Raw genomic sequence first — 26,150 nt, forward strand, 5'->3', positions numbered from 1 at the left:
ACATCAGTTGAACTTTCATTGATAATACCTTAGTTTAATATTCAACTTGGAATAATTAATTCTACTTGTCTTTCATCCATTAATACTTCATTTGATGTATGATATTAAAACTTAAGCCCGCATCATTAGAGTTGATCTTACTCGTCTGACAAGAGGAGGAAGACACCTATGGTTTTGCCAAAGCCCCTGCCGCCGCCGCCACCACCATCTTCGGCATCGGAAGCATCGGAAAATGAAGACTCGAGTGGTCCACTTGGAGTATTTGGATTCCAAGATGAACATGTCTCGCCGGAAAAAGTTAGCGGTTGGTTTCAAGTGACACCCAAGTGTTGTCAGGTAATTAATTCTTAAAAAGTAGATAAATTAGCTCTAACAATTGTCATTACCATTAATCTTTAACGTATATGAGTTAGCTTTTTTCTTTTTCTTTTGAAGTCAAAATTGAACATAGGTGATCTACACTTGATTCAATAAGTTTTTTTTTTAATAAATGGGTTCATGAAAAAAGAAAGAAAAATTGGGCAACTAATGGTATTTAATAATTGTATTGAACAGCCATTCATGGTGTTGCATGGTGGAGTTTCGGCACTCATAGCTGAAGATCTGGGGAGCAGAGGAGCCTACTTGGCCTCCGGGAGGCGGAGAGCCGCCGGAATACAACTCTGCATTAACCATCTCAAGAGTGCACAAGTTGGTGATATTGTGCATGCTGAGGCCACTCCTCTCAATGCTGGCACCACTATTCAGGTGCTACAAATACTATTTTTTTTCCTTTGAAATGCACTTTTTTTTAACTAAAAACAAAAATCATTTTAACAATGAAAATGACTGATCATTTTGTCCTGCTATAGATTATTAGCTGAAAAGTCAACTCTTAAAATTTGATAAATTAACTAAATGTAGGATAAATTTACTCTTACAATTTGAAATTTGTTGTCTATGTTGAAAAAGAATAGATAAGTTAAACATAAGATATGAGAGGAAAAAAGAGTAAAACTAGAGGAACGAAAATTTGCTCTTTTCTTTTTAGATCAGAAAAATAAATTATAATTTTGTTTGATTTTAGGTTTTCTATGGCTCATTTTGGCTTTACTTAATTTTACTTTTTCCCAGGTATTTAACCTTCCTCTGTTTTATCTCCACTTCACAATGAAGAGAGAGTGGATATCTTTTGCTAAAAATTCATTTCTTTTTCTTCCCATTTCTGCAGTTTGATTTTTAAATCAAAACTTGAAAAGTCTCGTGACATATTCAAAAGTTTCATGTCATAAAATGGGGAATTATAATTTAACTTTACATATGATTCGAGGTACATATTTAGTGTTACAGTATCTTCCAGCTCATATCATGAATCCTAGCAATATTATATGACATAAAATTCCAAATTATTTAAAAAAATAAGACAAATTTTTAAAGCTAAAATTTTTAGAATTTGATTTTTTTTTAGCTGAAAATGTTTTCCCAAGAAACAAATGACAATCCATTTTCACTGTTTTTTTTACGCATTATCTATACTCAGCCACTCCGGAAAATTGAGGCGTGAAACTAAAGTTAGCATTAGGAGTTTGTGGGGTAAACTACAACAATACTTGGTAAAACTTGTTTGCATTAATTAATGTGTTAGCAAAATATTCAACCAAGCCATTTGATTAATTGGAGTCTGTTGCAAGTTTTATTTTCTAAATGATAGCGTATCTATTGTGATTTACAAGTAGTGTTAAATGTTGACTATTAGTTGTGATTATGTAATTGGTTGGGTTTTTTTTTGGTCATCAGACGTCGAGACGACTCATGCTTGATTAATAGTGACTCGGTTGTAAGCTTTCTTTAATACTAATTAAGCTAGCTAGCAAGTTGGTGCATGTTTTTTCTTGTACTTAACCTTCTTTGGATTGCGAATTTTTGTAGAAAAATTTCAATTATCACATTTTTCAATCACATTTTTATTTTATATACACTATATATTGTTACAGTGTATTCTTCTATAAAAACTCCAAAAATTTGCAATCTGCATAGACTCGTAGGTGACTTAAGAGATAGATCACCTCCCTCCCTCCGTCCCTCTCTCTCTCTCTCTCTCTCTCTCTCTATATATATATATATATAGACACACACACAAAAGCACATGTATGTGATGCTAAGACTACTTGTAGTGTGAGGTTTTTGAGGAATAAAACTGAAGTAAATCTTCTAGTAAAAAGACCATTGGCCATCATTTTTAGCTCATTTTTGCCTTCATTATTATTGTGCCTTGAATTTATTTGTTTGTCATTTTCCCAACACATACTCACATTGCTGCTCGTGATTATCTATTTATTTATTTTGGGTGCGATTATCCATTTATTTGTTTATATTTGTTTATATTTTGGGTTCTTTTATTTTCCTAAGTATACAAATACCAGAATTTTACTATATTTCACTAAGAATAACTACAAATTCATCCTAATTACAATCACACATCCAGTCTCATTGATTATATTTAGAGGGAGCAATCATAATCATGGAAAAATCTTAAGAGGGTTTTTTTATGTATTCATTTCTGGTACTGCTTGGCAGGTATGGGAAGTGCGGTTCTGGAAGATTGATTCCTCAAATTCTGTGAACAAATCTTTACTAGCAACATCAAAGGTTACAGTTCGATGCAATATGTCAGCAAATGCCGTAGATGGTGGAAACAACCTTAAACATGCAAAGTTATGAGTAGATCTTTTGTTGTTAAATTTCCCTTTCATCAATAATTCATGCACAAACATTTTACATATGCTTATCCCTCGTCTTCCTGCAAGCTTAAGAGCTTTTTCTTTTCGGCTTTGTAATAAATAATAGAGTAAATTTTATATACACTGATAGTGTATATACTATTATCGTTAAATTCATAATACATGTGCAAAAATTAAATTTCAAACTGAAATTTTATATAATTATCATTCATCCAATGCTGACAATGTATACACTATAAATGTAGGAAAGATTAATCATAAATAATAAGCACATCAAGCTTCTACATGTAATCTAATTTCTGATACTAAATTTTGGTTGTAAAAATGGTATTAAAAATTCTTACTTGTTTTTTTCTATTATTTTTTCTTGAGATATAGGACATATTAATATTCTTGTAACCAACAAAAATTATTCATCTATGTCATGAGCAACATAAAAAGAGACTCGAATTTGACCATAAAACTATCATGATGGTTTGAAAATCACACAGTCATTTTAAATTGCTCACGTTGTAAGGCTCCTCCCCGTTAATTGAAGAGAATTTCGTTTCAAATCGGACTCATCTATGAATGTTTTGTCACTTAACTTGCATAGAATATTTTGGTAGTGCAAAATTGATCAAAACTATAATGAAAGCTGTAAAATTTAATGAATTTAATTTTATCGGACTCATCTATGAATGTTTTGTCACTTAACTTGCATAGAATATTTTGGTAGTGCAAAATTGATCAAAACTATAATGAAAGCTGTAAAATTTAATGAATTTAATTTTAATTTTTATATATACTTTAAGCAATTGGAGAAATGTAATATGGATTTTTTTTTTTCCGAAGTTGACCGGATTTGCACTTTGCACCTATTTTAGTGCCTGTCAGCCCACACGTTCGCCAACTCTCAAAACAACGCCACAACCGCCAGCAGCGCCACTCCGCCGCCACCACCGCCACCGCCCGCCCTAGCTGTTAATCTATGTCCCTAGAAAAGTTCGATCAAACCCAGATGCCGGTGGCCACGGCTGACCTATCCCCGACATTTCCCCTTCCCCAAGAACTCATTATTGACATCCTGTTACGACTCCCTACAAAATCCATCGGCAAATTGAGGCTCGTTTCGAAGCCATGGCACTCTCTACTCTACGACCCACTATTCATCAAAGCCCACCTTGCCTTCCACCTCGATGACCAGGAAAAACTCATCATCGTTTCCTCCTCCAGTACTCCCGCTTTCCAGTACTTCACGATCAATTTTTCCACCACAACTTTCCCCTCCCCTAACAATTACGTCAGGATTTCACAAAAGCTCAACCGTCTTTTAGAGAACACATTGAGCAGCGCCAGAATTGTGGGTTCTTGCAATGGGTTGGTGTTGGTAGCAAATGATGGATTGAGAAGGCGTGAGTTTAGCAGCAAACATTTACTAGCACTTGATACCATGTATTTGGTAAACCCCACAACCAAGGAGCGTTTAAGATTACCAAAGGGCCCTTTTAATTTGGTGGTTGGGAATGCCGGGGTTGCTTTCGGTTATGATAGTTTTAATGATGACTATAAAATCATCTGGCCTTATGGGGGTACAACTATTAGGCGTTCTGAAAATTTTGTAATTGTTTTCAGTTTGAGGAATGGGACTTGCAGGAGACTTTATAATTGTTCTTACGCTCCTACTACTCATTCTGGGGTGTTTCTGAACGGTTCTGTGCATTGGCTTGCTCAGTCTAGAGTTGATGAATCGCAGGTTATAGCCGCTTTGGATTTGAGTACCGAGGAATTTAAGCAAGTGCCATGGCCTAGTGCTGGTTGTAGCACTCGCAATTGGGGTTCATTGGCGTCTTCTAAGCAGCTTGTTGTTCTTGGTGGATGTCTAGCAATGGTTGTGGAGCAATCTAGTCAGCAGATGGATATTTGGATGATGAAGGATTATGGTGTTGGAGAATCTTGGACCAAATTTGGAGTTATTATACCAAAAGTTGTTGAACATTATTATAAACCTATTTGTCTATTGGGGGAGGATGATGTTGTTTTGGACAAGAATGGTCAGAACCTTGTTGTTCATAATTTGAGAGATGGAACTACAAGGGAAATATTGGTTGCTGGCATTAATAGAGATACTTCCAGAGATGTTGGCTGCTTTCTCGAGAGCCTTGTCTCGCCTACTTTCTACAGTCAGAAATGGAGAGCAACATCATTTTGAGGGTTTCAGTTGAAAATTGATGGTAATGAAGTTAAAAGCTTACAAATTTATTAATTATGTGAATTACATTTCATTTAGATTGTCATAAAACTTGGTGATTACCTGGGTGGCTATTTGGTTATTAGATTTCCTGCTGGAGTAGGCTTTTGTGCAAATTTCAATTATTGACATGTATGTGTACTGGAACTTATGCACTCCTTTCTGGTTTATTGAACAAAAGAATTCTGAAAAAGGGAACATTGAATTAAAAATCCAAAAGAAGCTCATTACCTGATTGAAGTCAAAAGATGAGGAAGTGAAATTATGTATCCTAAATGGGGAAACAATTATTGCCAATTGCATGGTGCATAAATAGGGGTTATTGGTTTCTTTTTTTGGGCCAGTGTCAAGTAAGTAACGCCGAATGCTCACACTTGCTGCTTTGCAGAAAAATGGAAAAAGAAAGCTGGGAAACAAAGAGAGAGTGTTGAATAATTTGAGCTCTGTCTTGAATTTTAACTTTCACCATTCCAGTTTCTGGATCAATCATTTTATTTGGTATTTCTGCATTCTTTTTGGTCTCCATTATCATTTTTTTTTGCTGCTATAATTACAGAAAGGATCTATTTTATATTTTTCAATCTTCTTTCTTGATCAGCTGATGGATTTGGTGGACCTAAGCCACTAGTTTAAATAGGTCTTTTAGGACGTGCAACTGCGTGCATGCTTAAACCAAGTACCAAGCTGTTCAAGATTGATTGAATATTTTCTGCTCATGCATGCAGTCCTATGATCTTCTTCTATTTTGACTTCTAAAGAACACAAAATACTTGAGCTTCCCAAACTTTTGCTACAATATTGCATTTACTTCTACAATTTAGTATTATTCTTAGTGTCTCTTGATGTTTTAGTTGAATCACTGTGAGGTATAAAATCCTTCGATTCAGCATGCAAGACGAATGTTTTAACTCTAATTTTTGGAACTATGAATTTGTTTAGGTGATGAAGTTCGGCCCAAATTTGCATCTGGTTGAATAGATTTTGGCCTTTAATGAGATACTGACTTGATCACATCAGTGTTGATATCTTTTATATTTGTTATTCTTGTTCGATTTTCTTCTTGTTCTTGTGGTGATTTCCTTTCCCTTTATTTCAATATTTGTCTTTTCAGATTGGAGTATTTGCAAGGTGAAGATGCTGCAGGATATGCTTCAAACTATTTTGGTACTTAGGTTGGAGACTAGTCAATCAGTACCTAATAAACGGAGGGCAAACCAATAAGATGTCATTCACTAGTTTGGCAGGTTGATTTCACTTTCTTTTGCTAAACCGAGCATTTCAACTCTTGATGCTGTAAACTCTATTTTTACATTATTCTGTTTCATTTTTGAGATTTGAACTGATTTTATTTGATCAATCTGCTGATGTGCATGCAACAGATTTCTGATTTCAGTTAAGGATGACTGTGCACCTAACAATTTTGCTCCGTCGTAACATTTCTGACATTAAATATTTCAAGATGCAGAGACATATTTTTAAATGATTCAGCTCTCGATGTTGTGGTATATGCAGCATTTTCTGGCTTCTACTTGGATGTGCCATCACCTATTATATACACAATGAATTGGATAGAGCTACAAAGCATTTAAATATGAATAATCAGTCTACACGAGTCAGATTAGTTAGTAGTGACATTGACTAGGTGATCGTGAAGTTTCAAATACGACTTGAAGCCCTCACTGTTCCCTCTTCCCCACTATGAGTCTTCGATTCTCTTCTTGAATAATAAAAAAGTTGCAAACTATTAATGATGACGCTTACAATGATGGATTTCTTAATTTTTTGATGGCTCTTGAAATTCAAGATATCAACTTGCTTTGCTGACATAATCTATATTCATCTCATTTATGTTTTTTGGTTTGGTTATTTGGATTCCGGCTTTTTGGTTGGTTTAACACATTTTGGTTAAACATTTTAGATAAGAGAACATTTGACAAAAGAAATAGAAGAAAGGGTCAATAGCAATTTATTCCCTGAACGCTGGGGGTTTTTCCACTTTGCCCATCTAAAACACATAAAAATACCCTGAGACTAATTAATCTTCATTTTTAAGTGAGTTGGCAAAAGGTGTGAAAAGGCCACTTTACCCTTTTGGGCTTGAAATTTCTGTAGTTATTTACATTTAACAGTTACAAATGTAAGTAGTTTGGAGCACCACTACCAGCTTGGAAGGCAGTGTTTCACAGGGGCATTTATGTCTTAAAATTTGCGAGGTCGTCTTACCATATTACAAGTTACTAACATTGTTGGTCTGAGGCTGTAAAGTGCTTATTTTTTGAGTTTACAGTTGAACAATTTCCAATTTTCAGGCTGTGAATTGATATTAACTCTAAAAGAAAAAATGAAGATGAAATATCTAATTGTCTACTTGCCCAAATCATGTACAATCATCCAAGAAAATCGTAGTCTTCTTTGATGTTGTCATCCCCTATTTTATGTTTTTTCCTTTTAAAATTTAGAATGATGCACCTTTTTTTTTTTTTAATGTAAGTGAGAGAGTTTGAATTCGAAATCTCTTATTTACACTCCTTTCTCCCAAATTATCCGACTCACCCCTCCCCGAAAAGATGTACTATTTGAATATATTTATTGCAGCATAATTGTGTCTTTTAAGTATGGAGATTTCATGATATAGCCACAAGTCAAAGGAGTAGGAGGACATAATTTTCAACAACTCAAAATATGTAAATCCATATAGTTTACCAAATTCTGTCATATTGATTCTTGACGAAATTGTAGAAAAAACGGAAGTGAAAGAAGAAGTCCTAACGGAGGAACTACTATTTGGACTGAACCGGTTTTTTACTGATCTCGAAAAGAATTATGCGTATTCTGCAAAATAAAAAAAAGCAGCAAATATAACAAGCCCAAGGTTTTAATAAAATATTGGCATCATAAACAGATTACAATGCATCTCTTCAGATACAAAATTTTCAAATTAGCATAGTAAAACAAGTAATGAGCATAAACACTTTGGCAGCCATCGTTCGAATAATTAATACTAGTTGACTTTCATTGATAGTAGCTAAGTTCAGTTAGCCAATACAGCCAATACAAGTTGGCTCAATTGATAAGAACGGATCATTTTTTCATAAGAAAATTATGTATTTGAATCCTGTTATTGACATAAGCATTATGTTAGTGGACAATCTGTCCGAGTGTTGTCTTTTGATCCCTGGTGGTGACAGAAGCCGAATCCGTTCAAATTTTTTCTTAATGAAAAAAAAAAGTTAAGTTGAGTCCTCTTGGTATACAACACTTTTTTAAGGATAGTAAAACATGCAAAGAACATTAATTAGTGTGTACTTTATTACTTAATTAATGATTGAACAACTAATACTAGTTGACTTACATTAAGGGTCCGCTTGTTTCGGGTGAAAATGTTTTCCAGCAAAATATTTTCCTAATTTCCCGTGTTTGGTTGCACAAAAGTTACTGAAAACATTTTCCTATGTAAAATATTTTCACTCATCTTATGAAAAACAACTTCCCTTCCAAACTTACTGAAGTTGTTTTCCGAAATGCATGCATCCCGCCTATAGTATGTTCCAAACTTATTGAAAACATATTGTAGTATGTTCTTTTTTTTTTTTTTTAGTGTAAACAGGAGGACTCGAACCCAAGACCTCTTTCTTACACTCCCTCCCCCGTACCACCCAACCCTCCTCCTAGTATATTCAAAATAAAAAAAAACCTCATCCTGCTCATCCTATGCTAGTAATTAATTATGTATAATAGGGACATTCTTTTCTAGAGAAACTTTCAGCAGTGAAAGTGCAAGATATATGTCACAATAAGCATTGCATGTGATTGATATTTGACACTAAATGGCCAGCAATTTGTTTATTGCTTAAGGAGATATTTTTTATTCATATATACATTTCTCCAAGATTTTTTAAAGTTAAACAATGAGATAAATTTTCTTATTTTGCATGGGAAGAAATATGTAGTTATAATGTGTAGAAAGTAAAGATAGAGATAAAAGTGAAAATATTTTAAAAGTTAAACAAACACCAGAAAAATGAAGTAAGAAAATATTTTCAATAAACTAACCAAACACCTGAAAATGATGAAAGGGAAATGATTTTCATGAAAAATTACTTCCACGGAAAATATTTTCCCAAGGAAAACATTTTACTTCCAACCAAACAGACCCTAATAGTACTTCAATTTCATGTCTGAGCTTAATATTTAAACCCACGTGATTACAATTGACTTGATTTTTTTTTCTGACAAGAGGAGGAATATCCCAATAGTCTTGCCAAAGCCCCCACAGCCACCGCCGGCGCCGCCACCAACGGGATCAGTATCGTTAAAGATCACTGTTTCAAATGATCTACTTCAAGCATTTGGGCCAGAGATTGAGCGAGCCTCGCTAGACAAAGTTACCGGCTGGTTTGAAGTAACACCCGAATGTGGTCAAGTACTTAATTATTGACTGTTAACACTCATCACTGATTTTGTCATCCATGATTTTACTGTTGTTTCTTTGCCCCTTGATTCAACGTAAGGGATCTAGACTTGAATACTAGACTTGATGCTCCAACTGATGTGATTATTATGGGTCACTTGTTTAGCTTTTATTGCTAAACATAAAAAAAAAAACTGCACAATTTTTAAAACTAAATAAAGATATGTGGGCTGGGCTTTTATTGGTATTATTTACAAGTTCATAACATTTTAATTTCAGACCTATATTTTAGGCCTAAATCCAGCCCAACCCATTTATGTTACTTGTCGAACCCATTATTTCTTGGGCAAATCAGTTTGAGCTTGGGTCAATCCAATCCAGGGTTATACAGTAAAATCCAGATGCACACATGATTATACATAAGTTTTTGACTATGTATTAACACAAATCTTTTGACATCCTGGATCAGCTCAAAACAGTACAAATCAACCAGGCTGACTTTTCAGACAAACAAGATCCGAAGATCTTGACTTCTAAAAAATTCACAATATAAAGAAAAGAATCTCAGTCAAGAAACTTCACATGCTAGTTTTCAGAATTTGTATTTAACTAAGGATAATCTTGATGAATTAGGCCATGGAACTTGAATGATGACCATTTGATCATTATAGCTGAACTCCACATCAATTCCATCAATCATGCAAGATATAGGTTTCTCTGATGCAAAAACTCTCATTTCTCCACTTCCCCTGACTCCTATACTCACTGAACTTTTGTCATCATCATCATATATCAGAGACTCCACAGCACCACCAGAATTGAGCATATTTACCAGTCCAATGGGAGCAAATTGGACCAATTTTTTGGTCAAGACAGTCACAGGAGAAACAATCATTAGCTCATATTCAAATGGCTTCAGAGAGATTCCCATATTATCTGACAACTTCAATAACTTCAACCTTTTCTCCCGTTGCATATAGATTGCAAACAGTTCCACCCCTTTTAGAGAAATTGGATTCCTTCCATTGCTCCATTCAATATCTTCAGGACTTGCCAAACAGGTAACAGGAACAGAAAATTCACTCGCACTTTTGTTTCTCCTAGTTACAGGGCACCATCCCCCTCCTTGACAGTTAAATGCTCCAAGAACTCCTGTAAACTGCAAAAATGCATCCAAGAGCCACAGTAAAATGACAGGAATTGAACTCCTAATCAGAGGGTAATGATATATCGTATATGTGGAATCTGCATGTCTAAACGTTAATAATTGATAAGCACAGTCGATAAGCATTATTGTTACTGTATATTTAGACAAGGTTAACCCTCATTGACAGCACAAAAATGTTCATAATTCAAAGGGAGGATGAAAGAATTAATCCAAAATTCTTACCTTGTTAAGATTCCAAATTTTGAGCATAGTTTTTCCATCATGTAGAGGGTCTTCAAAGAGGCAGTCTCTGGTGGGTAGAGCATAGTGTTGACACCTTAGGATGGAGCCATCAGGTAAAACTAGGCTTTTAAGCAGCTGAAAGTTGTGTTTTCCGACAGAATCACTAACATAGATTGGTCCTCCAGAGATGGCTCTAGAGGCAGCATGAAATTCTGCACATGGATGAGTGGATTGGAACATGTCCCAATCAGGTTGTATGAAATTTCCCATCCATAGGCTATTGTAAGCACAGTGCACCATGTGACACCCTTGAAGCCAAAATGTACCATTAGGATCTCCAGATGGATCAGTACACCAGAAGTCATCCCCTGAATGTAGGAATGGCACAAAATTAATCTACATATAGCATTAGTGGTAAATAGACAGCAAGATCATGAACTCAATTATAGAAGGCAAGATTAACCATCAAGAAGGAGAACAGCAAAAAAATTCTATCATCTAATATTTTCAATGAAGAATATATTATAAAGGTCTTTTTTCCCTTGTATGATTTAGCATTCCCACAATTCTTTGAATATGATACATTAGAAGGGTTGTCGTAAAAATTTTTGAGAAACAAAAGTTCCTAAGTTTCAAAATGGTCTAAATAAAAGGTCAAAAGAAAATAGAATAGTAGTTAAAAGCAACCTTTAGCTTCGAAAATGTTAAAATCTACTTACTTAGGCAATGAAGTATAAAAAAAAAAGTCCTTAATTGACATTCTCTAATTTATTAATTTGGCTAAATAGAAGAACATAAATAGATGTGAGAATAATATATTATTCAGGTTAGCTAGCTTACCAACACGTCCAAGAGCTATAGCCTCTGTTCCAAGATAAAAGAAATCATTGCAGTGCTCCATGCTAGCAATCACACCATTGCCTTTAAAATGCTTTCTCACTGAAGCTGTTAAGGCTTTATAGTAAGCTTTAGCAAGCTCAACTCGACCTCCAAATTCCTCACATAGCATCTCTAGCAACTGCAAAACCAATAGAATGGTTCTGCACTTTTAATACTATATTAATCTTACTTTTCTATTAAGCCCGTTGTTTTACAAGCCATGTTGACATACACAAAGGATCTATGTCCCCCAAGCTCCTAAAAATACTAGCATTTAATTTGTCTATATATAGCAAAACTTAATTTGTCTATATATAGCAAAACTCAATTTTTTTCCATTATTGAATAAATGAATTTTCTCCTTTGAAGTATTCTCCTTCCATTTTTCACTAGATCTTTCTACTACTTCCATTTTGTCTTTACATGGGGTCTAAGTCTAGTTTTCCTTTCATTTTCCTATTAAATCTGATTTGGAAAAGAGCAATCGTTTACGCTACATAACAGCAACAGGGTGAGCTAATCATATTTGTTATCAATTACAGTCGGTGCCCTCTACATTATCAACAACATGTCATAATAGAAGACCTAAAGATAGTAATCCATGCAAGAAGATTATGAGCCAGCCAATTGTAAACATCCCTGCAAATATATGTAGACCACTATGATCCAAAAGGATAAAAATGGAATAAAGGCATTATCTTAAAAGGTTCATAACTTACATGTATCACATCTACCTTGACCCCATCAATGCCAGCAGATTCAAGATGTGAATGCAAGCCTTCATACATCTCCTGAACTTTTTCTGGTGGGACCAGTCCAACTCCATTGTTGACAATTTTGTCCACGGCCAAATCTTCCATAGTCATCTGCAATCCCTGTGACAGTTTAGGACTAATGACCCTAGACTCAGGCATGCTTGGGACATTAGGTCTAATCCCACCCCAGTATCCACACAGTGCATGCCAAACGTAAACATGCTCTACACTCCTAAACTCCTCCTTAAGATCACTAACAAATGCAACCATGCCCTTATCACAGGGTACCCTAGAACTTGTATAGTCTCTAAATTTGTAATTTTCTTCAAATTTTACTAACCTACAAGGCATTTGTTCACCAGCTGAAGTCCTATTCATGCCTTTTTGGTCATTAACATCATCATCATCATGACAAATGGATTGCCATCCATCATCTATTAGGACCATTCCTGGAGGGCACCCACCCTCCACTAGGGATTTTACCCCTTCCCAAACCCCTTTTGGGGTTACCTTAAGATAAAAGGCATCCCATGTGCACCAACCAAATTTATCAACTATATCTGGTGGACGCTTCTCCTCAAGAAGCTTAAAGGTCCCTAGATGGACCTTGATCACCTTCATTGCCTCCTTCACTAGCTGAAATGGATCGTCTCCAACGTGCATGTACAGACTACTGCAAAAACGCGATCTGCAAACTTTGCTTGATCCACTCTCCAAGCAAATATCCAAGTAATCCTCCATGCCAGGCTGCAATGAAGCTCTAAACGGTCCTTCAAGAATTGGAAGGAGAAGAACATAGGGGCGGCCATTGTCTGATTTATCAAGAATCATCATTTGTGTCTCATGTTCGACATCCTTACTAGAATTTCCAACCCATTGAGTGGTCCACCAGACTTTAAATCTAAATATGCTCATGAATCTTATGTTCTTGAGCTTACCAAGAGGGACTACATGGCGGCTTTTTGGTTCTATAGCATCAAAGCCAATAAAACTGCCGACCATTTTTCTGGTTAAGTCTTTGGAGAAAAATGGAGATGGTGTGGCAACAATGTTGGCAGGGACTTCAGTTAGAATTGGATGACCATTGGCTAGAAACTGTGTCCCTTCAAGAGCGATTGACGAGGGTTTTTGATCATCTTCAACCCCCATTACTTCAGAGGCACCTTTGCTCAAGCTAGGAGCCATAACTGTTAAGGAATCAAGGAACTGGTTTTGAGTATACAAGTAGGAAAGTAGAAAAGAAAGGAGCTATTTAAATTCTTTGAAATGAAATGTTGTAATCAATGCAGGACTGGAGAGGGTTTATATAGACATTTGAGGGGGGAAATCGAATCTAGAGGTATGTGATAAAGTATGAGAAAATAATTTCTCAAGGCATGGTTGTGGTATATTGATTTGTGGGAACAACCTACAAGTTGGCTACAGTGAGATTTGCTTTCATGGCCATAGGGCCTTCCAGTGGCTAAGCCAACACCGTAGCGTGAGATTGACGGTCATTTTGGCGGTTAGAATAAAGTTAGTAGGACCAATTGAATTAGTATAATACTATGTACCCAAGAAAATACATTTTTGGATTGCCATTTTTTCCTCAAAACATTTTTACATTTTTCTTGAACACCATTTCAATTACCTTTTATATTACATACATCAAATTACTGCAGCATATTTTTTTTAAAAAAAAAATCTCTAAAAAATAGTAATCCAAACGGTATATTAATTTTTCTTTTTACTTTTTTACCAACAAAACAAGAAGAAGATATTTAAATAGTGGAAAGCATGTGACTACAATATGTTAATATGCTTTTGAATAAACCAAGTCACTTAGGCTAATCCTCATTTCAGAAGAACATCTATAGTTGATCTCAGAGGATAGTTTGGCCTAGAAAAGGAAAATAAATCTCAACCATACAAGACCAAAATGCTCTTGGTTATTGAAAAATTTTACTTACTTATCTATCCTACACGTAATCCAATTCCTGCACTAGCCTATTTTGGGAGGGCTCAACTGGTTGCTGGTTACTTTCTTGAGGCTTCTGGCTACTTTTATTTTACTATCTTTCTAGCCATAATCTTGAGGCTTCTGGTTACTTTTATCTTATCTTTCTTGGAATATGGAAACATCTCAAAAAAGGAAGGAAAAAAAAAAACAATGCTGCATGCTTTTTGTCTTATCACTTCTTGGCCATGCCAAAATTGCTTGGCTCCAAAAGAAATTGCTGACTATCTTGACCAGTGAACTCATTATCAATGGGACCTCTCCAGACGTCTTCTAACACTTTAGTTTGTTTTCTCCAACCATACGTTGTGGTTCTTTCTCGAGCTTTCATTCCTCTTCTGGACGTTTCGTGCTACTTCACCAACCTGATTAAAGACTCAAAGTTGGCAGACAACGAATATATTTCTCTGTTTACTACTATGAAGACAGTGAAAAGGAGCTAAAACAGCAACATGGTAAGGAGCAAAACAGCAACATTGTATAGAGCTAAAAGAACAAAAAACAAACAAGGAAATGAACATAGGGGAAAGTTTTTCAAGGAAAAATCAATAGAATTAATAGGTTATGCAGATAATGAGTAGCTTTTTTTTTTGGGGAGAGGGATGTCAACCCCGAATTTATTAATAATAAAAAAAATAAAAATTGAAGGAAAAATTAATCTAGTACCTGCTCTAACATAATTTTACTTTCCTTCAAATTAGAAAATTGCACTTTTCACAAAATACTAATTTCAAGTGCCTCTTAGTCGTGCTTTTTTAACAATTCAATTTCACAATTAATACCTCATTTTGTCCGTTATAGAAGACACTTTGATCTCTAAAAATTCGAATGGCACAACAAATCACAAACCTTAACTTCACATGCAGTGTACAAATTTTTTTTTTAAGTCGACATGACCAAAATCACCCAAACAATTCTTACAAATTCATCCTTATTGGAGCCCTCTTTGTGGCATCAGACAAAATCTTTCTGTATATACAATCGCTTTATCTTGTAGCACTGTATTTTTCAATCTCTTTCATGATTTGTTTGTCGGCCCTGGCATGAGGAATCATCCAAACAAAGAAAAAAGTTTGTCCAAGAGATGGTCAACTGTACAAAGCTTGGGACATTCAAGAAAATCTTGCTTCTCACTGATTCCTAAAAGGATATAAAGTAGAGGCACATTCGAGGCTTGAGTAAAGGTCTATGTTTAACTAAAGTTCTCCTTGAATTAAGGGACAGATTGTGAATCAAAAGTGTAGGAGTAATTCCTTCAAAACAAAAAAAGGTGGCAAGATGGAATTCAAACATGCATGGTAGAAAAATTTTCCACATAAATTGTAAGTTTAATTGTATGGACCAGCTGCAATTACAGGAGTCCCTCCCCTATTCTTTCTGTCACAATAATGAATGTAAAGGAATACAAATTTAAATTTGGATCTTACAAGAATTATAATTTACCACATAAAAATTAATTTTTTTATTACAACTCACCCACCACCACCACCACCCCTTAAGAGTCAGCACAGGCAAATTTCACCATCGCAACTCTCAAAGTTTGTATCTAATGCCGGTCTCAAAGATTGTTGACCCCGTTTACACGTGAAACAGGTTTTCCATTTTTTTCCCTTTGGATTAATAACGTTGGTAGAAGACAACATGCATATATTAAGGGGAGAGAATAGTGGCTCTCATCCCACCGTCAGTTGCTCTATATTATATATTTTCCCCACCTTTGGGGCCTTTAGTCAGTTAATTTGCCCTTAGATTCAAGGATCCTACTTCATATATACGTGTCAAGAACAAAATCACACACAGCTGATGGAAAGACGCGACGTTCAAGAACTCTTTGATTGCAATATTTCATCTTCTTTGGTTCGTACGAAGAGAAGTTGAAATAGTCAGTCCCGCGTGAATGGTCCAGCGGCAGCGCTTCTCACCAGTGAACCTTGAGGTCACAAGTTCGAGTCTCCGCTCCGCTGGATTCCTCCGTGTACTTACCGCGTTCGGGCCGGGTTGGGGCGCCGGGCCCGGGCCGCAGGGGATTAGTCGGGCCTCGTAAGGATTTGACCCGGACACCCCTGTGTCAAAAAAAAAAAAGAAGAGAAGTTGAAATATTTTTGGGTTTCGGGCTATGAGTTTCGGGTTCATAAATGTAAGGTTCATATTCAACTCACACAATATTCGGGTTGTGAGCCTTAGTCGGGTTTAGTCCAAACTCACTCATTACTCCTTAATTTTTTTAATATAGTTACTATGACTATTAAGTTGTAAAACTAATTTAACATTTACAAGACTATACTATTAAAACTAAACATGAACAAATCATAGTTCTTAAAAAGTATATAAACCAAAATTTTTTCAATAATATTTAGGGTTAATTCCACTTTGTCCCCTCAAACTTTGGGCGATTACCCACTTCAGTCCCTTAACTTCAAAATGGGACACTTAAATCCCTAAACTTATGAATTGCTCCCAGTTAAGGAAAATTGTTGACAGAATCCTGATTGCCGTTGGTGGTCGAAGTGCGTGGCAAACACTCTCCGTTAATGAAGATGGGGGAATATTGTTACTGAAAATGATAAGGACATAAACGTAAATTTGGGTCGTAAATTAAGGACAAACAAAGACAAATTCCAGAGAAGGGAAAGTGCGAAACAGTCAGAGAGTGGTCGTTTCTTTCCTCTGTCTTGGATGAAAAAATAGAGAGGAGGGGTAAAACCAAAGTGTGTAAAAATCCGAATGATTGTTGCTGAAAAACACTGAAGATTGCAAGAATGGGAAGAAAGCGAGTCAATGTGAGAGAAAAAGCGTCCGCGTCCGCAGCGAAACAATGGAAAGCAAAAGAGAAGACAAGTACTGGTATGAGAAAAATATTTTAGAGTTTTTTGTGTACTTTAATTGAATTTAATAATTGGAATTTGGGTAAGAATTTACGGTAGCAGTAGAAAAACGTTTTAAAGCCATAAGGATTGTTGAAAAGTTAGGGTTTTGGATGGTTGTGGAATGCATGTCCAAGGCATTATATATTTTTGATGGTACTGTTAGTGGGTCTGCATATTTTACTGAAAAGTGAGTGTTGTGGGAACCCTAATGTTCCTTCTGTTGAAGACATTGTGGTCCCAAATGCTAAAAATGTTGTTAATAATTAATGGGTTAATTATTAAAGATTTATTTTTTTATTTAACCAGAGTGTGGTCCAAATGACATTTTGCCCAACTCATTTTCCTTGGCGATACACCATCAGGGTGAGTTCAGAAGCTCTCCCAGCAAAGAATACGTGGGAGGAAGGGTAGACTATATAGACAACTGTAATGCTGAAAAATGGTCACTACAAGTGCTTGATGAATGTGCAGTAAGACTAGGATACCCGAAAGATGCTCGTTTTGGGTGGTATGGTAGGATTCCTGGTATGCCGCTTGAGACTGGACTATATTTTTGCATGTGTGATTGGGATTGTGATCTTCTAGTAAACACATTGCCACTGAATAGAGTGGCAGAGGTTTATCTACAAGTTGGCACTGATGATAATCCAGTGAGGTTTCAAACTCAAAAAACAGAGTATGTAGACATGCCTGAAGGCCACAAAACTTCTGCTAAGCAGGATACAAAAGATAAAGAAACATCTGAAATGGACAGTGACATAGCAATACTGGAAGAAGTTGACTTCAATGATATGGACAACAGAAGGAAAAATGTGGCTGATGACAACAGTAATGAAGTTGCTACAAACAGTCATGAGAATTTTGATTCCAAAAGTCCTAATTTGCAACAAGAAGAGGACAACAAGAGAGATAATGCAGGGAAAGAAGCACAAATGGCAACTGATAATGATATCCAAGCTGATGAGACTGATGTGCAGGCTGATAATAATGTGCAGGCTAATGATGATATGCAGGCTGACGACAAGTTCGATGATCCAGATTATACGGGGCAAGTTGAGGAGGATGTTTTATTTGATGAAGCCTTAAAGATTGGACAACAATTTGGCGTGCATAAAGGAGCTCCTGAAGTTGGACCTTCTACCAGCAAAGACAGAAGAAAGAAGAGAGCAAGTAGGGAAGGAGAAGCTGTTGACGAAGTAAATATTTGTGATGAGCCTGACATGGTTAATGTGGAGGATATGCAGTCAGAATATGAAACAGATTGTTCTAGAGAGTTGAAGAGTGAGAGTGAATCCGAAGACGAAGATGGTCGTAAGAGAAATAAGAAGCCTAAATTTTCAGTTTTTAATGAGAAAACTGAAATGAGAAGTCCAAGATTTAAGGTAGGCCAGAGGTTTTCATCAGTTGTTATTTTTAGGTTGGCTGTTAGAATCCAGGCTATTATGGAGGGAAGGGATGTCCAATTCATAAAAAATGACACATATAGGGTACGGGTGAAATGCAGAGGCTGTGAATGGCAAATTTTTGGCTCAAAAATGCAAGGTGAAAACACTTTCCAGATCAAGACACTTAGCAAGGAGCACACCTGTGGACGTGTCTTCCATAATAGAAACATGACATCAAAACTAGCTACCAGGTTGTTTGTAGATGAGGTGAGAAAAACACCATCCATGACAGTCCAGGAGCTCATGACTAGGGTGACTGAAGAATTAAATGTAGATTTCAGTCTTAAACAAGGCTATAGGACAATGAAAAAAGTAAGAGACATAATTGAAGGCAGTCATGAAAAACAGTATGCATTGTTAGAGGACTTCTGTGGTGAATTGAGGAGAGCAAATCCTGGATCGACAGTGTTCGTTGAGACGGATGAGGATGAGAATGGGATTGTCAGATTCAAAAGGCTTTACATGTGCTTAGAGCCATTGAAGAGAGGATTTCTAAAGGGCTGTAGGCATTGGATTGGGTTGGATGGGTGCTTCTTAAAGGATACATATGGTGGACAACTACTTACAGCCGTGGGTATGGATGGGGATAATAAAATGTTTCCACTAGCTTTGTCAGTTGTTAGAGTGGAAAATTATGACAATTGGAGCTGGTTTTTGGGATTGCTTGTACAAGATTTGGAAATATCAGATTCCAGTAATTGGTGTGTCATGACTGACAAGCAAAAGGTATGATAAATTGTATTAGCACTTATTTATACAGCAACTTTTTATTTAATAACTCAGGTACAACTTTTTATTTAAGCCAAGTTGTATTCAAACGTGTACAGGGACTAGTTCAGGCAGTTAGAGACAAAATGCCACAAGCTGAGCACAGGTGTTGTGTGCAACATCTATACACCAATTTCAAACAGATTCATAGAGGCCTGGCCTTAAAAGAAAGACTTTGGAAATGCGCAAAAGCTTCTTATGTTACCCACTGGAAAGTCGAAATGGAATAGTTGGGGCAAGAATCTGCAGCTGCGCATTCTTGGCTTGATGAAAAAGATCCCAAAACTTGGTGTAGAGCCCATTTTAGATGTGGATTGGATTGTGATATTTTGGTGAATAATATGTGTGAGTCCTTTAATGCAGTAATTTTAAAGGCCAGGTCACTACCAATCATATCCATGCTGCAGACCATTTATTTGTACCTGCTGAAGAGGATGGAGAGGAACAGGGAAGCAATGTCCAAGCACGAAGGTTAAGACACATTTTATTTATTTACTAGTATTAAGGTCAGTTCATAATTTCTTTGAGAAATTTATGACCAATTTATTGTTTTCATTTTGTATTCAGGTCTTCTTTGTCCAGCAATATTTGAGATATTGGAAAAGGCTAAGCAAGAGCAGTGTATGTGCATAGCGTCATATGCTGGGACAATGAAGTATCAGATAAGCTGTCCATTTGGGGAGCAGTATATTGTTGACATGGCTGCCAAAACCTGTTCATGTAGAAAGTGGCAATTAAGGGGAATACCATGTGGCCATGCTGTAGCTGCCATCAACAGGAGACATGAAGCACCAGAGAAGCATGTTTCCAACACCTACTTGAAGATCACGTATCTACAAAGTTATGAACCTGTACTTAATCCAATCAATGGTCCTAATTTGTGGGAGCACATAGACCTTCCAGCAATGAAGCCTCCGACTTATAGAAGATTTGCTGGAAGGCCAAAGAAAATGAGAAAAAAGGCTTCAGAAGAAGACAGACGGGACAGCTGTGTCAATCCAACTAAACCTCACAAGGTTAGCAAGGTTGGCACCATGATGAGCTGCAGCCGCTGCAAAAAATACGGACATAACAAAAGAGGATGTCCGGATAAAAATAAGCAAACCACTGAGGGGACAACTACAAGTTCAGCAAAGGAGAACAGTGATATTGGAGATACAGGCCCATCTATGCAGCCAAGTACTAACGAGGCTTGTCCAAGTGATGTGACCGTTGACATACTTGGAGTAAGTACGCAACAGAGTCACACAGGTCCATCTCAAAATTTGGATGCCAATCAGCCAAAACAAGGGGCACAAGAACCAGTGACAAAGAAAGGAAGAAAATGCTCATTTTGTCGTAAGCATGGTCACTCAAAGAATAGTTGTAAGTTGAGGCAATGGACCTTTAGGAGCTCACTGGACATGACTGGAGACTTGGGATTCAAAACTGTAAAAATACGGTCTGATGATCTGGAAAACCCATATAATCATGCTCAAAATAGTTCTGGGCATGTGGAAAAGAGTCCTACAACAACTCATGTAAGTGGTCTCCATACATCAGGTCTTTATTTATGGGTGTCATGTCTTATTGATTCATGTTATGTGCTTGTTTGCAGTTAAGCTCCAAAGCTGATGGTCGCAAACTTTATTCCCACAGCCACGGAGTAACGATGAGAGCACCACACTCATACGTGGACTTGGGGACAGCCTCTCATTCCAGCAGTGGACTTAAGCCAGCACAATTCACATGGCAAGGCAATTTGTGTGTTAACCTGTCTACATTACAGACAGCTGCGGGACATGCGAAGGAGTCACTTGGAATTGAAAATGTGCAGCTCCATGGGGATGGAAACCAATCTGTTAAGTTGGGAAAATTGCAGCAATAGGCCAAATAGCCTTCAAGCATGAACTAACTGATGCTGGACAAACCAACTCAAGAATTGTACAGGCATATAGCCTTTTTTATTTTGCAGATACAATCAAATTGGGCAGTAAAAGCCTCTGTTTTGCTAGTCCAGATGTGGCGAACTTTTGTTCAACTCATATAGTCCATTGGAACTAAGAATTTTTTTGTTAATATGGAATTTTTGTTAGCCTCTGTTTTTGGTAGCCTCTGTTGTGGAACTCATATAGCCTTTGTCTTGCTAGTCCAGATGGGTGAAATTTAGAGGCTGTTAATGTGGAATTTTTGTCATTCCTGGTATTGCTATTATGTATTGGATGATTTGTTGAATGATCAAAGGTTTTTGCTGAAAATTTTATGTTCTGAGTTGATTGCTGTTGTTAATGTGACATAGATTACTTGCAATAAACTTTACAAATTGGGACACTAAAATCCCTAAACAACAAATTCTGATTACATAGCAGGTCCAACGTTCACAATTATGGGACATAGCAGGTCCACTATATCCCTAAATTTGATACAATACATTTAAAACCCATCTACCACCACTCAGGTCATTTCACAAATACATTCATCAGACAAAGCTTTCACCAGTCACAAAAATTCAAAACAATGTGGTACATGTTCACAAGCAAGATGGTTAAAATCCCGACTGTATAATAACGCTGAAACCCGCAAGCGGGATTCTGTGTTTTTCCTACTTCAACGTTACCTCGCATGCGGGTTAATGTTATATTTTATGGCGAGAAGAAAAAATTGGTAATTAGGATAAAAATATGGATAAAAATAATTGGATAACGCAACCGACCCAATTAACCCATCTACCACCACTCAGGTCATTTCACAAATACATTCATCAGACAAAGCTTTCGTCCTGTCACAAAAATTCAAAGCAATGTGGTACATGTTCACAAGCAAGCAGGTTAAAATCCCGCCTGCATAATAACGCTGAAACCCGCAAGCGGGTTTCTGTCTTTTTACTATTTCATTGTTACCTCGCATGCGGGTTAATATTATATTTGATAGCGAGAAGAAAAAATTGGTAATTAGGCTTTTTGGGCATTATAAGTCAATATTTAAATTAATGACAGTTAAAAAAAAGGGTTGTATAAATTGGCAGTTAAGTTTTCAAAATTAATTTAGACGAATTTGTAAAAAGTTAGAATAAATAGGTTGTAAACGAGCAATTGGGTTGTCAAACTCGTTTTTTGACATTTCCATTGAACTACATTTACCCATACCGGCCATGAATAGATGGGTATGCGAATCTTAAAATTTTACTTATGGATATAAATAATTGGGTAACGCGACCGACCCAATTAACCCATCTACCACCACTCAGGTCATTTCACAAATACATTCATCAGACAAAGCTTTCACCTGTCACAAAAATTCAAAGCAATGTAGCACATGTTCACAAGCAAGATGGTTAACATCCCGACAGCATAAAACGCTGAAACCCGCAAGCGGGATTCTGAAAGTGCTGGTAATTACATAGTCAGCAAAAGCAAGAATTTCCTTCCTGCACCACTCAAAAGGTCCACTACTTAGCAATGACAGACAAAGGTGGTCCCATATTTGAGCAAACAAAACGGGCAGTCCGGCATAAGCGGTTGCTTCTTCTACAACTCATTTTGGACCTTCTCCCCCAGATTTGAACAAAAACAACCACATGACAATGGCAACCCAGTGGATAATCAAGTACATCCTTAGCTTCCTTACTTTCGATTGTTGGCACCTTGAATTTTCTTTCAACCTATCCAACTCAGCTTCCATCTTGTTCATCGACCTTAGCAGTCCAGGTATTATTTCTTTTGACCTTTGACACATCTCAGGATCAACCCAATCCCAGTATATGCAGCCTCCTTGTTCCTAGTTTGACAAGAACATTATGTTTGCAGACAAGATTAGGTGGCTGCAATTCATACAAACCCAAAATAAAAAACAAGTATAAACACAAAACCCTAATTTCCCTTACTCTGTACTTGGCACATCGACAAAACCTTCTTCCTGGGTTCATGGCAGTCCATGATGTCATCATCAATGTTTGCTTTCCACAATCACAAAATTGCCTCACCATTTCTCTTTGTTTGTTGAACCATGCGTTGGGTTCTCCTTTTCTTCTTCCTGCCCTGTGGATAGCAGAATGACAGCTTGGGTCTCTCAGCATACCGACCTGAAGTGCCCTTTTATGATTTGGATCGGGTCTACATTATCCATCTGAAGTGGGTAGCATGGAGGGAAACTTTCCCTCCATATTTCACCATTTTTTTTTAATCTATATATGTGATTTTTTGTGAATTTTCATTGTTGCCCTCAGTCAAAGGACAGTGTTTGCCACGCACTTCGACCACCAACGGCAATCAGGATTCTGTCAACAATTTTCCTTAACTGGGAGCAATTCATAAGTTTAGGGATTTAAGTGTCCCATTTTGAAGTTAAGGGACTGAAGTGGGTAATCGCCCAAAGTTTGAGGGGACAAAGTGGAATTAACCCTAATATTTATATTTAATTCGTTCAAAATGCATGAAAAATAGTAATAAAACATTCGATCATAAGCCAATACATCTTTAAAAGTTGAAACTTTTTTTATAATCTTGTGATTTGAATCCAAACATGCTTGATGATTTGTGTTTGTAGATCAAAAGAAATCAACCAATATTATGCCAATACAAAAATTTATTCAACCAATAAGAAAAGTTAGAGATTCAGTTATGCATCACCAATATTAGCTCTAAAGAAAACTCATGAAAGAGTCTTTAGATGTATTTTTATATTTTGTAATATATATTTAGTATTTAATAATAATATATTTGGATATATAATTATACATAATATCAAAATATAAATATTATATATATATACAAATAATTAAAGGGCCGGGCCTATATCGGATTTGAGCCTAATAGGGTCCAAGCTCGGCTCATATTTAATTCGATCTTAATTTTTAGGCTCAGACTCAGACCGGCTCACTAAAATGTCGGGTTCATCGGGTTTTTTGTCTGGCCGAACGAGCCGAGTTCGGGCTAATCTAGTCCCATTGACAATCCTAATTCTCCTGCCTCAAGTGCTGCCATCCACTTTTGTGACTAGAGACAAATCGAGTCTAAATCAAGTATTGTGGTGCTCGAGCTCAACTCGACAATAAGGAGGCACTGTTCGAAATCGAGCGGGTAGCAGAAATGAAAATCGAGTTCGAGCTCAAAGAATTGTTCAAAAACTCAAGATCAACTCGATTATGCTTTGATTTTTTTGTGAAATGTTCAAACTCAAGTCAAGTACTCGAACCCGAGATCCTTGTCCAATTCCAGAAATGTAATCAAGTGCTGCCACTCCATTCTTGTGACTAGAGATGTAATCAAATCGAGTCTAAATTGAGTATCGTGGTGCTCAAGCTCAACTCGACAATAAGGAGGCATTGCTCAAACTCGAGTTTGCAGCAGAAATGGAAATTGAGTTCGAGCTCAAAGAATTGTTCGAAAACTTGAGATCGACTCGATTATGCTCGATTTTCTTGCGAGTATGATCAAACTCAAGTCAAGTACTCGAACCGAAATCTTTGTCCAATTCTAGAAATGTAATCAAGTGCTGCCACCCCATTCTTGTGACTAGAGATGTAATCAAATCGAGTATCATGGTACTCGAGCTCAACTCGACAATAAGGAGGCATTGCTTGAACTCGAGTGAGCAGCAGAAATGGAAATCGGGTTCGAGCTCAAAGAATTGTTTGAAAACTCAAGATCGACTTGATTATGCTTGATTTTCTTGCGAGTATGTTCAAACTCAAGTCAAGTACTCGAACCTGAGATCCTTGTCTAATTCCAGAAATGCAAAATTTTAATTTTTACTTATCAAATTATTTTTTTCTATGTGAAATGATTATATGACCTATAAATATTTTAAAGTCATAGCCAATATTCTGGTAATTTATACAACTCCCAAGCTTAAAAGAGTAAAAATTTAATAATTTAATATATAATTTTTAATTAATTATTTGGTGCTTGATAAGGGTCGATGAGCTTTCGACCCCAAAAGATAATACTCGGATTGGAATCGAAATACTATTGAGACACCTGAGCTCGACTTGCACTCGTGACTCACACTCGGCTTCAAGTGCGAGTCCAGTTCTTTAGCAAACTACTCGCAAGTAACTCAATTCAATTACATCCCAACTTGTGACCACCTGTTTTTGCTATTTTTCGGAGTTCCAAAGAAGATAACTAAACATGTTTAAAAAACTTGTAATTGTGGATTATTTTTTTAATGGACAATTTCCGTACATGAAGGAGGGACGTCACTCTAGAAATTTAACTGAATAATATAAATTTTTTTGATGAAGGCGGACATACCCAACCTCTTACAAGGGGGAAGCAACTAAAAAAGGAGTACTATTTTCTTGCATATTTGATATGAAAATAATATTTCTAGTCCATATTGTCTCCGACTATGAATGTATTTCAAGTTTTTCTTTGATACAAGGATCAGGAACTATGAATATACTATAGATTAGATTTTTTTCTCATGTGTAATTATTCAGTATCTAATTCCTTATACAAAATTTCTTCTTTATGATAATCTACAAGTTTCTAGCTCGCTCCATGTATTATTAAGTGATTACGTCCATACCCTATTCAGCTAAAGATAATGCGCCGTTTAAATTGGAAAGTAAGAATCTATTACTGTGAAAGAAATTTATAATTATGAAGACTCTAGTAGATTTATAATTATTAAATTTGTGGAATTCGTAACATCAAACCATGAGATGTAGTTGACTAATAAGTATTACTTCATCTGTCACATTTTAC

General features: G+C 36.3%; 4 protein-coding genes across 4 annotated transcripts; 2 read left to right on the plus strand and 2 right to left on the minus strand.

The window, feature by feature from the left end:
* Positions 1-168: 168 nt before the first annotated feature.
* Positions 169-2,700, plus strand: LOC113769042 (1,4-dihydroxy-2-naphthoyl-CoA thioesterase 1-like). The gene is made up of 3 exons (XM_027313527.1): positions 169-336; positions 556-747; positions 2,557-2,700. The coding sequence occupies exons 1-3, from the start codon at positions 169-171 to the stop codon at positions 2,698-2,700; spliced, it is 504 nt and encodes a 167-aa protein (XP_027169328.1).
* Positions 2,701-3,720: 1,020 nt separating this feature from the next.
* LOC113769043 (F-box/kelch-repeat protein At3g06240-like) lies at positions 3,721-4,911 on the plus strand. Its single transcript, XM_027313528.1, has one exon. The coding sequence runs from the start codon at positions 3,721-3,723 to the stop codon at positions 4,909-4,911; it is 1,191 nt and encodes a 396-aa protein (XP_027169329.1).
* A 4,898-nt stretch (positions 4,912-9,809) lies between these two features.
* LOC113769576 (galactinol--sucrose galactosyltransferase-like) lies at positions 9,810-13,664 on the minus strand. Its single transcript, XM_027314062.1, has 4 exons — positions 12,350-13,664; positions 11,592-11,769; positions 10,752-11,119; positions 9,810-10,520 (listed from the first exon to the last, which is right to left on the minus strand). Exons 1-4 carry the CDS (start codon positions 13,568-13,570, stop codon positions 9,954-9,956), a joined length of 2,334 nt encoding a protein of 777 aa, XP_027169863.1. The 5' UTR covers positions 13,571-13,664; the 3' UTR covers positions 9,810-9,953.
* A 9,310-nt stretch (positions 13,665-22,974) lies between these two features.
* LOC113769044 lies at positions 22,975-23,601 on the minus strand. The gene is made up of 2 exons (XM_027313529.1): positions 23,324-23,601; positions 22,975-23,217 (listed from the first exon to the last, which is right to left on the minus strand). Exons 1-2 carry the CDS (start codon positions 23,513-23,515, stop codon positions 22,975-22,977), a joined length of 435 nt encoding a protein of 144 aa, XP_027169330.1. The 5' UTR covers positions 23,516-23,601.
* Positions 23,602-26,150: the final 2,549 nt, after the last annotated feature.

This window comes from Coffea eugenioides, chromosome 4 (assembly GCF_003713205.1).
Source record: "Coffea eugenioides isolate CCC68of chromosome 4, Ceug_1.0, whole genome shotgun sequence".
Classification (NCBI taxonomy): domain Eukaryota; kingdom Viridiplantae; phylum Streptophyta; class Magnoliopsida; order Gentianales; family Rubiaceae; genus Coffea; species Coffea eugenioides.

What these genes read in the sequence shown, in the direction of transcription:
- LOC113769576 (XM_027314062.1), bottom strand. Translation starts at nt 13,570, where the DNA reads ATGGCTCCTAGCTTGAGCAAAGGTGCCTCTGAAGTAATGGGGGTTGAA. An exon ending in TATAGCTCTTGGACGTGTTG is followed by an intron (nt 11,120 to 11,591) that starts GTAAGCTAGCTA and finishes TCCTACATTCAG; the next exon opens with GGGATGACTTCTGGTGTACT. An exon ending in AAATTTGGAATCTTAACAAG is followed by an intron (nt 10,521 to 10,751) that starts GTAAGAATTTTG and finishes GCATTTTTGCAG; the next exon opens with TTTACAGGAGTTCTTGGAGC.
- LOC113769042 (XM_027313527.1), top strand. Translation starts at nt 169, where the DNA reads ATGGTTTTGCCAAAGCCCCTGCCGCCGCCGCCACCACCATCTTCGGCA. An exon ending in TGACACCCAAGTGTTGTCAG is followed by an intron (nt 337 to 555) that starts GTAATTAATTCT and finishes TGTATTGAACAG; the next exon opens with CCATTCATGGTGTTGCATGG. An exon ending in ATGCTGGCACCACTATTCAG is followed by an intron (nt 748 to 2,556) that starts GTGCTACAAATA and finishes ACTGCTTGGCAG; the next exon opens with GTATGGGAAGTGCGGTTCTG.
- LOC113769043 (XM_027313528.1), top strand. Translation starts at nt 3,721, where the DNA reads ATGCCGGTGGCCACGGCTGACCTATCCCCGACATTTCCCCTTCCCCAA.
- LOC113769044 (XM_027313529.1), bottom strand. Translation starts at nt 23,515, where the DNA reads ATGCTGAGAGACCCAAGCTGTCATTCTGCTATCCACAGGGCAGGAAGA. An exon ending in GTCGATGTGCCAAGTACAGA is followed by an intron (nt 23,218 to 23,323) that starts GTAAGGGAAATT and finishes TTGTCAAACTAG; the next exon opens with GAACAAGGAGGCTGCATATA.